The 14,886-nt window shown below is 42.5% G+C and overlaps 1 protein-coding gene across 2 annotated transcripts in view; it reads left to right on the forward strand.

The window, feature by feature from the left end:
- The window catches only part of LOC309369532 (glypican-5-like), a 384,544-nt gene that overhangs the window by 157,202 nt on the left and 212,456 nt on the right, over positions 1-14,886 (forward strand). For both annotated transcript variants that reach the window (XM_081910420.1, XM_081910421.1), the window contains one exon: positions 1,988-2,113. In XM_081910420.1, the coding sequence (XP_081766546.1) occupies positions 1,988-2,113 (126 nt within the window). The remainder of the gene's footprint in view (positions 1-1,987; positions 2,114-14,886) is intronic.

The following is a 14,886-nucleotide window of genomic DNA, read 5'->3' on the forward strand; positions in this document are numbered from 1 at the left end:
CCAAACCTCAAGGCTCTTGCTTTCGTTTTAAGAGTACAAGGTTTTGTTCAGCATTACCATAAAATGCCTCTAATATTAATTTCTTAACTCAAATGCAACCATCTAGAAGGACCGTGTTATTAAGAGGGGGGAAATACTGAAACTTTTGGCTCAGATATCATTTTAAAATAAGGTGTCTACTGTTTAAAGACATACCAGAAAATGTTCTCCTTGCTCTATTTTATAGACAATGGGTAACATAGACAATGAAATTTGAATACTTCTTAGCTTCTGAAGTTTCAATCATATTTTTCAGTCAAGCCTTTTTGTTTCTATATTGAAAATTTATATATCACTCTCCAAAACAAAGTATGCATTTCAATTTTGTGTTCAGTATTAAGAGGGAGTTTGTACATTCCTATCCTAACATGCAGACTTTTCACTACTAAAATCTCACTTTTGCTTGCAACTCCTAAGCTAGAATTGGCCTTTTATCTGTATCGGGAGAAAATGCAGTAATTGCACTTGTGTGCATGATCCAACTCCTCCTCCTACGTGTCCAGTGGTTCTTGCACCTGGACCTGTAGGGAGGGAGAGTGGCTCAGGATGAGGTCAGTGGTATGGAAATCCTCTTGCAGCTATGGTGAGATTGAGGCACACAGAGACTGGATCATCCTCTGTATGCTAAGAATGCTATTGTCTTCATGGTAAGGGCTAGGCGTCTGGAAAATACCTAGGACTTTGTGTTCTGGAAATAGTCAGTTACATAATAATATTTAAAACTGTTAGACCAGGTGTGGTGGTTTGGTGAGCCCTTTGCAATAAATCCCCCTGCTCCATCAGAGTTGTATTTACAGTTTTTATTGTACACTATTTACAAGGTACAGAGCATTGCTTCAAGCATCTGAATCGTCCGTAGCAGAGCCCCGGAATGGGAACTTCCTGCTCCTCCTCCATCAAAGCAGCTTGGACAATCCCAAATGTCTGCGTTGTTCTCTGCGTTTTAACCCCCTCCTATCCTGGGCTGACAGAACTGGTGTTCCTTCTCCCTCCGTGCCTGAGCTGGTAGAGGGGTGTTGCTGTTCTCTAACATCAGGGAGACTTGCCTCCACCTGAGTGGCCTCCCCTTCCGCTCCACCCCTCTCTCAGTCCTGCCTCTTCTACTGGCTCCCCGTTCTCCCCCTCCTCCAACTCTGGAGCCTTCCCTGCTGGCTCTGTGACACCAGGTCAATGGCCCATTTAGTCCAGCATCCTGTTCTCACAGTGGCCAAGAGGACTCTTTCCTCCTGAAGTTTCCAGCAACTGTTACTCAGTTGTTTCTCTCCTTGTTGTTAGAATTAAAATTAGGGTTTCTCAAACTTGGGTCTCCAACTGTTTTTGGACTACAATCCCCATCATCCTTGACCACTGGTCCTGTTAGCTAGGGATGGTGGGAGATGTAATCCCAAAACAGCTGGAGATCCAAGTTTGGGACACCATAATTTAAATGAAGGAAGTACTAGGATGCCTGAATTTTTGATAGGTGGTATCTTATACAAATCTAGACTAGACTCTACTCTTAGAATTTCATTGGGTGGCTCTTCAGCAGAAATATTATCCATTCCAAAGGTAAAAACCTTGCTGTAACCACCACCTGGGTCTTTTCTGTGTTCTCCAGGACACACTTGAAAATGGGGAAGGTTTGGTTTGGAACTTGGTGACTGAGGAAATTGACTTGAAGCAGGAACTTTTCAATGGGGAAATTGGTAGGGAAGGGAAGGCATCACCTTCTCCTCTGCTTTGCCACTTCTCTCTTTTACACACTTACCAAGATGCTATTCATACAAGAATGACCCTTTGGGATTTCAGTACATGTGATTGCTCATGTATTGCTAACTCAGTAGAATAGTTAGACAGAGCTGGGCAGAAGTTTAAGAATGAACATCGGATTAAGATCACGAAGTTGCCTAGAATGTTAAATGTGCTCCTGTTGGTGTTGCATTGCAAATGTTATGTTTTTCATTTCTAGGGAATTCATCAACTACATGAAACGATCCAGAACACTCTATGCCTCTTTAACTGAAAGACTCTGTGATGGTGATCTTGTGATGAAAGACAGTTCGACTTGCTGGAATGGAGAGGATGTTGTAGAAAGGTAACAGTGAGAGGGATGTTCTCTCTCTGAGTGGACACGACGGAGGGAATTTGTTTCCTAATACTGATTGTTTCTTACTGGACTGGGACAAAACCCAGTTCTGTGATCTACACAGAATTGGGTGGTTGAATGTCAGCAACATTCAACCTGCACTTCCCCAATGTAGAGTCAGCCCTGATTTATTTATTTTTAAAGCAAGAACACAGGGCAGATGGACCCTGCTGAGTGACAGGGCCTCAACCAGCTGCTCACTCAGATGCTTGGTGCTCTTCTGGAGGAGCAAGCATGATACCCCATGCCTTATCCCTAGTTGAGAGGTCATGCTGTGTCTGTACTGGCACTGGGTAGGACAAAACAACCTGGATGATTACTGTGTCTTGAAAGTTCATGCTGAATCTGTTCTTGACTTGGTGTGATTCCAAACCTGCACCAACACAATAAAATAAGCCACATAAATGTAGCAAACACTATGCGACCTTCACAACTTTTGCAAAGATCATCTCTGTCCCTGATGGCATCGCAGCAGGGAAAGCTTTTGAGTCTTCGTACTTGGCACTCTCTATGTGTGCTTTCTTGCTGTGTGTTCTGTTTACAGATCCTTAAGGAATTCTTTGCAGGCTTGTTTGCTGCAGATTCGTTTATTGTTCTTTTCACCTTAGCAGGAAGCTTCATCTCACCAAGAGAAAAGTCTCTTTCATGAAAAGTGATTTGGCTGGGGGAGAGTGAGATGGGATGCATTTCGCTGAGGCATTTTGATTAAAAACAAAGGATTAAAGGTGGCACAATTGATTCTTATCTTTTGTACAGTAAGCTACCTTCCAGCCATGCAAAAGTCAGAGGTTTATGCAAAAACATATGCCTCCATCCAGGCAAGGGAGAGTCCAAGGACCTGTTCTGTCTGAGCAAAAGCTCTCAAGGATGGTGCAGAGCAGGGCTTGTGAGTTGTAGCCTAGGGAGATGGGGTATGGCACGGGGAGAGTCCTACGAGGAGGGGTGTAGTGGGGGGCCCAGGGGCACAGCCCCAGGTGCACAATTTTGAGGGGGTGCAAAAGCAGGGATCCACGTTCCACCTTGCCTACTGCCAGGGGTCTCTGGACCCCAGAGCCTGATCTGGCCATGTTGCCATGCCCCTGACCCCCTTGCTGAATGTCCACCCAACCAGCATTGAGGAGATTCAGCCGCCATGGGCTGCAGTGGCCATCCAGGCTCTTTCCTGCATGGGTGGGTGGGCAGGCGGCACAGCAGTCCCCATGAACCCTCTGTATGCATTTGCCCAGCAGCGTGGGTGGCAAGGGCTAAGCTAATACAGCGGGTTCTGTTCACACTCCACACCCTGCCATGCCAGGCAAACACCCCGGGCACCAGCAAACAACGCTATGCTGCTGCCCATGAGCCAGATAGTAAGGGTTTGATGACACAATTGGCCCCCAGACTTGGGGTTTCTCACCTCTGCTGTAAAGATGCTGAATGGATAACAGGATTGTACTATAAATTACACGATTGTGCTCTAAATTATCCTGGATCAGCCCATTATCTCCTGTGAAACATCTGGAGGGAATGCTGCTAGAGGATCTGTGAAGAGTTGCTTTTAGGGTTCAAGGTTTTCAAATACTGCTGCTTTAGTGCTGTCAGCTATCCAAGTAGCACTAAAGTGACACCTAGTGAAAAAGCACTGAAAACAATATACTCAGCATGTTTCAGGCAAAGCCAACACTGAAAAAATGAGGGGGATAGGTCTGTATAAAGAGCCCATATAGATTGAATCTGACCCAAGGGGTATCTAGTCCACCATTCTTCCTCCAGTAATGTCCAGTCTGGGCCAAGCTATGTGTGACTTTAGCTATGTAGTACTGCATTTGAGTGCAGGGTCTTATTTTCACAAATTAGCAGCACTGAGCTGCTGATCTGGATTGGGGCCCTAACCTGAGAACTAGAGGGATTTGGCATCTTTTAGAACACAGTGAGTGCTTAATCAAAGCTTGCAACGTGAGGACCCTTTGCTCCCTTAAAAAACATCAGTTTTCTGCATTCTCTGTGGAGGGTTTGCTAGCATTTGGTAGATATAATTCTGAATCCAATACAGTGGTACCTTTGGTTAAGAACTTAATTTGTTCTAGAGGTCCGTTCTTAACCTGAAACTGTTCTTAACCTGAGGTACCACTTTAGCTAATGGGGCCTCCCGCTGTTCTCACCCTGAAGCAAAGTTCTTAACCTGAGGTACTATTTCTGGGTTAGCGGAGTCTGTAACCTGAAGCGTTTGTAACCCAAGATACCACTGTAGTGAATCAGAAAGTAGATCATCCATGTTAATCCGGTTGGATGAGTTGCTTGTGAACTCAGCCCTGAGATTCCTCAAGCATGCAGACTGGCAAGGGTCCTGGTTTTAATTTCCCTACCCCTTCTTGCATTTCAAGAAGTTGTCTGCAAGGTGAGTAATATTTATTTATGGCATCCACCAATTGATACTTAGCTCTTTAGGAAAAACAAATGTAGACTTTATAAACAATGCACCACATAAACATGACATTAAATATTACGATAGAATATTTATAAATAATAAAAATATGTCAGTCATTAAATAGGGTGGTTTAAGTTTTGCAGAACAAATTCGTGTATTGAATTAGAATTTTGTATTAAATCAGGAGTGGCAGCTGCTACTGTGAAAGAAGCAGCTGGGAGACTGGTTTTGAAGCCATAATAATAGTAATAATTTAAAAGAAAAATACAGAGTTTATGGGAAGGAACGTTTATATTTCAACCTTTTCCGCTCTAAATGTTTAGATCTTGTTACCTTAAGCAGGAGAGCTTAATGTAGTGTTGTGGCTTAGAGTAGGCTTTGATTTAAATCTTATTTTCACCATAAACTCAACCCGTGTTCAGTGCATGGTTGGGTTCCCTCTTCTGAGATTTTCTCTGTTGTATATGACCTCCAGATGTGCTAGGAAGAGGCACTTAGGGGGAGCATAGCTTCCCAGGTCCAATCAGTCAGTGCAATACAGACACTGGCAAATATTTCTGAATGAACTTTGATGACAGCACAATAGAGATGCCCAATTGCTTTTGCATGGCCCATACTTTACGTGGGAAGGGTATGTGAATGCTTAGGAGCTGAATCATCTTAAAACTACTTTTGAATAACATGAAAACAATAGCTTGGGTTTGTGAGATTTTATTTTTTTAAGAGCTGATTAAGTTTGATGTCAAAATCAAAGGGAGGAGCGCAGCTGTAGGAATTATTGTGGTTTCCTTGAGCCTACAGCATACATTACCTCAGAAACCAAGACACAGTGAATTGTAAGGGGAGAGAGAGAGAGGAACATGGAATGTATTTTGAATGTTTCTAGTTTGCCACGGTCATCAAAATGTTTTCAAAGTAAACAACACACTAAAAACCAAGCACAATATTGCTGGGATGAAGCAATTTTAAAATACATCCTATAGTCTCCCTCTCTTACAAATAGTTATTGGTCATCTGAAAAGCAAAATTTGCACAGCTAGCGAATATCTTCCAAAGAAGGCACACAAATGCAGAAAATTCCCCCCTTTAAAGAAATAAAATATAAAACCTAATGGAATACGTTAACATTGACTGGGACGAAAAGCACCCAAGTGACAAAAAAAGGGTACATTGATTGGGATATTGTTTTGTCCCAGACTTTTTGGGGGTTTCAAAAATAAAACAGTCTGGGCACTTAAATCTGCATCATGAGTTCTTTTTGTGCAGGAAAATGTTTACTCCGTATGTCACATTGGAAGGCAGGATGTAAATCTACTGGTAATAAACTATTGTGCTGTGAGGTAGTCTGTTTCTGGCACCATGCAAACATTTATGCTTGTGCAAAACCCATCCAAAGCAAATATAAGAAGGGGGTGGCTGCTCTAGGGCTGGGTTTTTGTCACATATATCAGTATAGCTGTCAACGTTTCCCCTTTTTAAGGGAAATTCCCTTATTCCGAATAGGATTCCTCTCAAGAAAAGGGAAAAGTTGACAGCTATGTATATCAGCACAGAACATCAGTCAGGTTTAAGGGTTCCTTCTGCATGGAGCAAAATATCAAGTTATATACAGTGGTGCCTCGCAAGACGAAATTAATTCGTTCTGCGAATTTTTTCGTCTAGCGAATTTTTCGTCTTGCGAAGCACCAAATCCCATAGGAATGCATTGAAAATCAATTAATGTGTTGCTATGGTCAAAAAAAGTCCAAACAAAGCCAAATTTGGTACAACAAGAGTTTATTAAGTGCTCTTTAAAGTCACGCATACTGTAAAGAGCATTTCAAAATTCAAACCCAGAATTTTTTTAAAAAAACAGCAGAGTGGCCCAATGGTCACAGAAAATCATAAAAATGCAGGGGGGAAAACACAAGCTTCCAGATTCTTGCAAACCCCTCCCCAACTGTTCCCCCAGGCACCCTGCACACAGAATTTCAAATCCAGAATTTTTTTAAAAAAACAGCAGAGTGGCCCAATGGTCATAGAAAATCATAAAAATGCAGAAAAAAAAACACAAGCTTCCAGATTCTTGCAAACCCCTCCCCAGACCAAGTCCTTGAATTCCAAACACCCCAACCCAAAATCCAAACCCCCCCAAAAAAGTTTTAAAAGCTTAACTTACCAAATGGTTGCAAAAGAAGTTTTGGAAAAGCTTCAAAAATCACCAAAGTCTTTAAAAACCTCAAAAAAGGCTACTATGTACACTGCGTTATATGAGTTGCTCCTCGAAGTCAAGTCGCAACTGTATTAACGGTGTTAAGAAAAAGGAAACAAACTTGCAAGACGTTTTCGTCTTGTGAAGCAAGCCCATAGGGAAATTCGTCTTGCAAAGCAGCTCAAAAAACGGAAAACCCTTTCGTCTAGCGAGTTTTCCGTCTTGCGAGGCGTTCGTCTTGTGGGGCACCACTGTATGGTGAAATGAATGGGGAGAAATTCAAGTGTGTTTGCCATGTGATTTAATAACAGATACAGTCATACCTCGGGTTGAAGTAGCTTCAAGTTAAGTATTTTTGGGTTGTGCTCTGTGGTGACCCAAAAGTAACGGAGCGCGTTACTTCCGGGTTTCGCCGCTCGCACATGTGCAGACGCTCAAAATGCTGTTATGTGCAGAAGCGGCGAAACGCGACCCAAGCATGTGCAGACACGCAGTCACATCTTACATTTACTTCAGGATGCAAACGGGGCTCCAGAACGGATCCCGTTCGTATCCAGAGGTACCACTGTATAGGTCTTTCCCCTGTACTCTGAATTCCAGCTCCCCACAATAGATCCTAAGAACAATTTCCCTGCACTGCATCCCATTTTCCCCTCAATGGCCCTTTTTCAGGATGAATGTGGGCAGGTACAAACCACCTTTTCTATTTCTGCCAGTTGCCTGCTGTAACTCAGAAGCTGATTCATGACGGCAAAAGACTCATTAGCTAATTGAAGCCAAGGAACGGCTTTAGCTGTTGAAAGGGCACCCAGATCCAAATTAAAAACCTGACTACAGTTACATTTTATGCCTGCACAACCCAAACAGCAGCACTAGACTTATCTCGGCTCAATGAAATGAGAAAGCTACCCTGGTGACCGGCATTGGTGAATTGAATGAAACAGCAATGAATTGAAGGAAACAGGGCCAATGCCAACAAGATGTTTAATTCCAAATAAACCCTGCAAAGGATGAAAGAACAAAAGAAGAGGTTTGTTCTTTAATCATCACTCTGTAGAGGATATGGGGAGAACAGCAGCCTGCTGAGCCTTTCCTTTGCTGTAGTGCAATGCCACCTAGCAGCTTCTGTGGATTATTCAGCTATCTGGGGCTCAGTCATGTGTATGCTACGAGGGCATGTAAACCTTGGCAGTGATGCCTCCTGTTCACCCATGTTACATTCTTAATCCACAAGTGTAGTTGCCAAGCCACTGGGAGTTGTATGTGTAAGGGTGTGATATGCATGGTGTTCACAGTCTGAAATGACTGTTTTTCATGCAGAAATACTGTTGTCTTGATGTGCAAATAGGCTCCACATCAGTGTGTTACTTCTCTTCAGGCAGCTGCCAGGTCCCTCAACTGATGCCTTCCCTGGGTGTCCCTTAAAATAAAAACCCTCAACAGCTGAGTCTGGGAGACAGCATTTTCATTCCTGCCAAATGCTCCTGATGCAATGTGTTCCAGGGCATTGTGGGAAATTTAAATGGTGGCTCGCAGCTGCCCAGCACTCTGCTGCTTCCACCCACCACTGACAGGAAGTTCATCAAGGCCCACCAATGGAGAAGGAAGTCCAACCCAAGGGCGCTTGGCCAAGGACCCTCCATACCTGGATCACCTCAGAGACTCATCTGTGTGTGGGAAACTGACTTTCAGATTGTGAGTAAATGTGCAGAGCTTCTCAATCTGCTTTACTGAATTTGAATACAGGAATCTGAGTACCTGCCAAGATAGTTAAGGGTTGCAGATGGTACTTTCAGATGGTACTTCATTCTGTCTTCCTGACATTTCCTTACCTGTGAATTTTTGCAATTTATGTGATCTTTCGTAGTTTGGTGCTCATTTCCATGTTAATTATTTCCAGCGGGGGGATCCTGTTGTGGGATTTTTTCATTGCAATGCCATGCAATGGAATCTGTGGCAGCGGTGGTGTAGCATGGCAAGGCCAGAGGGGCAGTGGCCCCGGGCGCAAAATTCTGAGAGCGGAGCAACCAGGCACCTCCACAACAGGCTCCCTCATCAAGGCTGTATGGCTGAGCTCCTGCCACCTTCTGGAGACGTGGAACTGTGCAGGACTGGATTAACCATTAAGCAAAATAAGCACGGGGATGGAAGGGGGGCATCACAGAAATTAGAAAAAGGAGAAAAAAATCCAAATAGTAATAAAGTGGTAGTATGCAAAAATAAACATTTCCCATTGTACTGTAAGTTTCATTTCATTTCAAAGATATATATGGGGGCACCCTGTAAGTGCTTAGGACCTCTAAAGGTCTTAATCTAGCCCTGGAACTGTGGCTAATTTTAAATGGTAGAAATGGTACAGTGGTACCTCGGGTTAAGAACTTAATTAGTTCCGGAGGTCCGTTCTTAACCTGAGATACCACGTTAGCTAATGGGGCCTCCCGTGCCGCCGCCATGTGATTTCTGTTCTCATCCTGAAGTAAAGTTCTTAACATGCGGTACTATTTCTGGGTTAGCGGAGTCTGTAACCTGAAGCGTCTGTAACCCGAGGTACCACTGTATATGCGAGGGTACTGCCACATAGTGGCATAGTGTAGGTTGCTGGTTCCCAGGTGCAAGTACTCACCATGAAGTTGTTACAGTAAGTGCCACAATTTTAACATTTTTTTTTGGGGGGGGAGGTGCTTGTTCCGTGTAGCCCTAAGTATCCACAGAAAAAAAGCACTGCATCCGGGCATGGATATCCTCAGGTCTTTAGAGCTATTTTTCTGTCAGCTTTGCCACCTGGGCTCTGCGATAATGCATAATTCTCTTTCCCTCCCCTCCCCTTCAGTCTCATCTCTCCTTTGAGCCAGTTGTGTTGCCAGTTGTGATGTTGTTACTAGCCCACAAGGAAATTGCTTTGGATGAGCAAGCTGCTCAAGTGTTGCTGATCGCAATTTAACAGCTGTGCGATCTGCCTGTGGTTGGGCTTCTTTCGGCACTTGTATTTTGCCTGAAACTTTTTGCCTTTGAGAATATTTGTTGAATCCCACCTCCCTTTGTACTGTTATAAGCACCTATGTCCATGTTTGGTTCAAAATGGTTATTTGTGATTCTGTTTGCATCTTATTTGTGATTCTCTTCACATCGTATTAGATGGCAATCTCTTTTGGGAAATTTTGCTCATCTACTGCTGAACATAAACACTGGGAAGATATGTTACCTTCATGCTTGCATTTTAAAAAACTTAGGAAATGTGTTCATCTAGCTCAATATTGTGTTGGGCAGGTGCTTTTCCTATCACTTTCTGCCTGATTCTTTGAACTGCAGATTCCAGGAACTTCTGCATGTAGAATTTGTGTACTACTGCTAAGCTATGGTCTCTCCTCATATGCCCACCTAGCATTTTGCCTTTTTTATCAGCCATAACATTTGAAAGGTGATCAGTTTTTAAAGAAACATATTGCACTGAGATTTGCATACGTTTGGGGTGCAGCAAGACCTTTGCACTATTTATCACAAATAGTTAAATGGATGGTGAAAGTTTCTCTGAATATTTCCTGTGCTGGGCTGTGAGCTGTACATGACATTTATTTTGGGGAGCTGGGGTGGGGAATCATACCTCACTTTTCTCTATAAATAATTCTCAAAGCAACTTACAGGCAAATCATAAAATGCAAAGAGACAATTCAGGTTGCAATAAAAATAGTTCAGACTACAAAAAACAAATTCCATATATTAAAACCAAGAGCAAGATAAAGATTTCAGTATTTTAAAAACCCCAAACCCTGATGAGTTTGATTAAATGAAAAGGTCTTAGCAGCTCAGCAACTTGAGGAACCTTCCTAGAAGAGAAAAGGCTTTATCTGTTTGCAAATAATTCAGATACACATCTGGCATAAAAGAAAACATTTTTGATACTTGAAACCAATTGATCTATTTTTGGAGGCCTGTTTTCTAATGCCTGCATGCTTTTCCTGTAATGCTGGGGTGATATTTTGAGTGTTCTGCTGCCCCCTCCCTCTTCAGACATTGCGCTGGACCTGGTGTTGTGTTATTGCTGGCACGGGGAAGTCAGAGAGAGATAATCACAGTACTTAACCTCTTCCAGAAGCATTGACAGGTGCTTTTAAAAAGAGCCAGCTTCAAACTTCGATGCTTTGGGGAGGGGGTGAATGGTTGCACATTTCAGTCAGGCAGTGTTTTTCCAAGTGTGCTCCTAGGGTTCCTTGGAGGCTTATCAAGGGTTTCTCAATGAGAGCAGAAATAGCGGACAAACGTCCCTGGAAGACAGTTTGTCAATTATTACCGCAATTGCCCTGTAATGTGCAGCTGTTAGAGGGAGTTCAGCGTTTCCAAGGACCTGCTCTCAGGGTGGAACTGCACATTTTGAATTCTTCTGCAAAACTTTTCATTTTTGTGTGCTGTTGAGCACCAGAGAAATTAAAATTTAAAAGGAATGCCTGGGAGGTGCATGCAGAGGGGCTTCTAAGCTCTCTCTCCCCCCCACACACTGTTTTTCTGCTTAAAATATCCTCCCCTTCCATCTGTTTTGACTGTCACTGCTGAAAAGATATGGGTGCCTGTGTCTTCTTCCCAGCAGGGGTAAAAGATGGTGGCCTTTTTAGCAGGAATTCAACACAAGGGTGAAATAAGCATTTCTTCCCTCTTCCATCCATCATCTTAGCATTGTACATCCTTCAAAAGAGTTGTTAAAAAGGATAATGCACAATGGCATGTTATGGCAAGGTTTTGATTATTCAAGCTTCATCAGCCCAGAAACAAGCTCTTCTTGCCCGACCACCTCACAGCAAACCTCTCTTAGATAGTAGTCAATACTTGTTTCCTGGCTGCATGCCTAAAAAGGACTAACTTTTGATTTCATAGCTGAATTACGGGGAGTTCAGGACAGACAAAAAGAAGGATTTATCCACACCTCATATAGTTTACCCATGGATGTGATGGCCATCAGGTTAGGTGGTGTTAGAAGGAGATTCTACAGATTCCTTGAGGATTATTCTTTATTAAATTTCTATGCCAACCTTCACCCAAAGATCACAGGACAGTTTGCAATCTAAAATCACAGAAATGCATCCCATAATAACAAGTAAAAACAGTGCTCCTTGGTTTAAAAAGCCATAGATGGTTTCCAGTGAGGTCTAATAGGGGAAATGGTGGCTTGAGCTCAGTGGTAGAACATGCAAAAGGTTTCAGGTGCAAACTCTGGCATCTCCAGGAGAGAAACCCCGGACAGCAGCTACCAGTCAGTGATGAATGATGAATTTCTTGGACCAATGCTCTGACTCAGTATATGACAGCTTCACATGTTCCTATTGAGAGGTCCGAAGGGTGGCAACATGAGAACGGGCCTTCTCTGCAGTGGCTCCCCATCTGTGGAATGCTCTCCTCTGGGAAGTTCGCCTGGCACCTTCATTATATACCTTTAGGTGCTAGGCAAAAAGTTCCTTTTTAACCAGGCCTTTGATTGATCTGATTTATATCCTATGCCCTTTTAAAATGTGTTTTTTTGGGGGGGGCTATTGGGTTGTTGTTTTTATTTGGTATTTTGTGGTTTTACATCTTGGTTTAATTCTGTGAACTGCCCTGAGACATAAATTCAAACAACAACAACAACAACATCATCATCTTTTGCAGCCCACAGGAGTTGTGGGGTGAAAGTTTGTGTGCTCCTTGACACTTAAATTTAAAGTCACTCCCTTTGAGGTATCTGAAAATTACTACAACACGGCAAAACATTATCAAGGTGCTATGAGAAGTTGGCTCATGGTATGCCTTGTGCTTTAGTGACTCCTTCATTCCCACTCCTAATGGTACCCCAGTGGTACAAGCCATGCATATTCCTATGAGCTTTGTGCTGGTGCTAGAGTCTGGATATCTGATTGCAGCTAAAATTAAAAGCCACTTTTGGATAAATATGGTCCTGTCAGGTTTCAGGAATCTGTACTTGCTCCGAGAGAGCAAAGGAAATAAAATATTCCCTCTGTGCAGATGTGGCTGGATGAGGCATGACTTGTGTAATGAACGTGAATAAGCTTGCATTTTTCAAACATCAACTTGATGGCTGTGCATCTACAAATATATTTCATGGAATATAAAAACCATTTCTTCTCTGCTGTAAGAATGCAAACCAGTTAATACCGTTCATGTTTGTCATTTTTTTAAAACTGTAAGTCATAGATACAAAACACAAATGGTTCATCGGCTGTTCAGTATTTTGAGAAGTAGTTTGTTCTGTATACATTTGGACACCTCTCAAGATATCATCACCAAACTTGGCGTGAGGGTAACCAAAGTGTGTGGAGGAAGGGGCTCTTCATTGACATGTGAACACAGGCTGCCATTCTGAATCAAGATGGTGGACAAAATGTGACTAGATTGACTTCACCTGTTTTATGACATGGGCTCAGCTGCCTCTTGAAATAAATGTGGCACAAGGATTCCTAAGGTGGGGCAGCAGGCTTTGTCACCATTTGGACACCAGGTGCCATTTTGAATCAAAATGGTGGACTGGAATATGACTTCAGCATGCCTTTGTCCCCCCCCCTTTTTTTGGTGTTAAGTTTAGCCTCCTCTCAAAATATCAGCACCAAACTTAGCATGAAGGTTCCTGAGGTGGGGGCAGTGGTCTTTGCCAATGTTTGGATGCCAGATACCATTTTGAATCAAGATGGCAGACTAAAATGTGACTTTGGCATGACTTTACCAGGTTTTTTGGCATGAGTTTGGCCTCCTCTTGAGATATCATCACCAAATCTGGCATGAGGAGTTCCGAAGAGGGGCATGCAGTCTACTTTGATAACAAAACATGAACAAATAAAAACAACACTTCTAATACAAAGTAAACATACAGTAAAAATATTATAAATGAATAAAAAAAATAAAATAGCAAAATCACAAAATTCAAAGTGATTGTATATGTTAGGAATAACAATTAACCCTGAAGCAAGAAACGAAAAACATTCTAACAGGTGTCTCACAGATCTAGCTGCCCACTGTGAGTGGTACTGGTCCAGCATCAGCAGCAGACTCTGCTGGGACGCTTGGTCCCTAGCTACACTTGGCCTGTGCTGGCCCTAGCTACAACCATGTAGTTATGTACTGTGTGTTTCAGCAGTCCAGGATGCAGTCACACATGTTGAAATATCAGCTAAAATATCACCAACTTCTATATATGATTCAGAACCCTAGTCCCTTGTATGTTGCTAGTTTCTTTTTTCATAAGTAGAAATGCAAGATGGATTCTTGCCTCCCAGGACTTCAGTGAGAATATAAGGTGGTGGTGCTTTTTTATTAAAAAAAATACCTTTTTTCAATATCAGGCAAGTACATACATACTTCCCCTTCCAACTTTAAACCAGGCATCCTCTTAATTTCCAAGCAGGCTGCATTAGCTTGTTTCATATGGCGGCCACACATTGTGATTTGGCAAAAGACCCAAAACTTTCTTATCGCCTGCAGAGGCAAATGATTGAAAACAGACTTGTAGAAGGTACAAAGAGATGTCTATCTTATAGATGCAATTTTCCTATCACCTCCTCATAGGCTGATGTGAATTATTTCATGGGTCTGTACGCCTCCTGTTTATTATTGACAATGAGCTTAGTTTGAAATCTATTCAAATGTAAAATAAAAAGGGCATATTTTTTTTAAAACGGTTTCTACCATATCTGAATCCAGAGGTTTTTAGGAATGGGACCTTTCCCCTCCAAAAAATAACTTGTGTGTGTGTGTGAGAGAGAATCTGGGGATCACTGCACATGAGGAGGGTTAACCCTTCTATCTCCAGCTGCCCCCCAATCACTTCTGCACAGAAATTAGGAGCAAGGGGTAGAAATAGTCCTTATCTCATGAATGTGAGGTTTCCTCCCTAAACCTAATTGCCATGTGGCAGGGGCGGAGAAGGGAAGCCATAGGCAGTGGTGGACCGTGGGTGAGAAACAATATAAATATCAAATGCATAAATAAACCCTAGTGAGACGCTCAAGAATACAAGCATAAGCCAACCACTATGAGTGATCCTCAAGGTTTATTTTGTACAAATGGATGAAGGGTGATTAAGAATCTGTAACTAACTAAATAAAACCAATGGCATCCTTGGTCCAAGTTTTATTACTATACTGCCTG

The sequence above is a fragment of the Podarcis melisellensis genome, assembly GCF_964234715.1.
Source record: "Podarcis melisellensis genome assembly, chromosome: 5".
NCBI lineage: Eukaryota > Metazoa > Chordata > Lepidosauria > Squamata > Lacertidae > Podarcis > Podarcis melisellensis.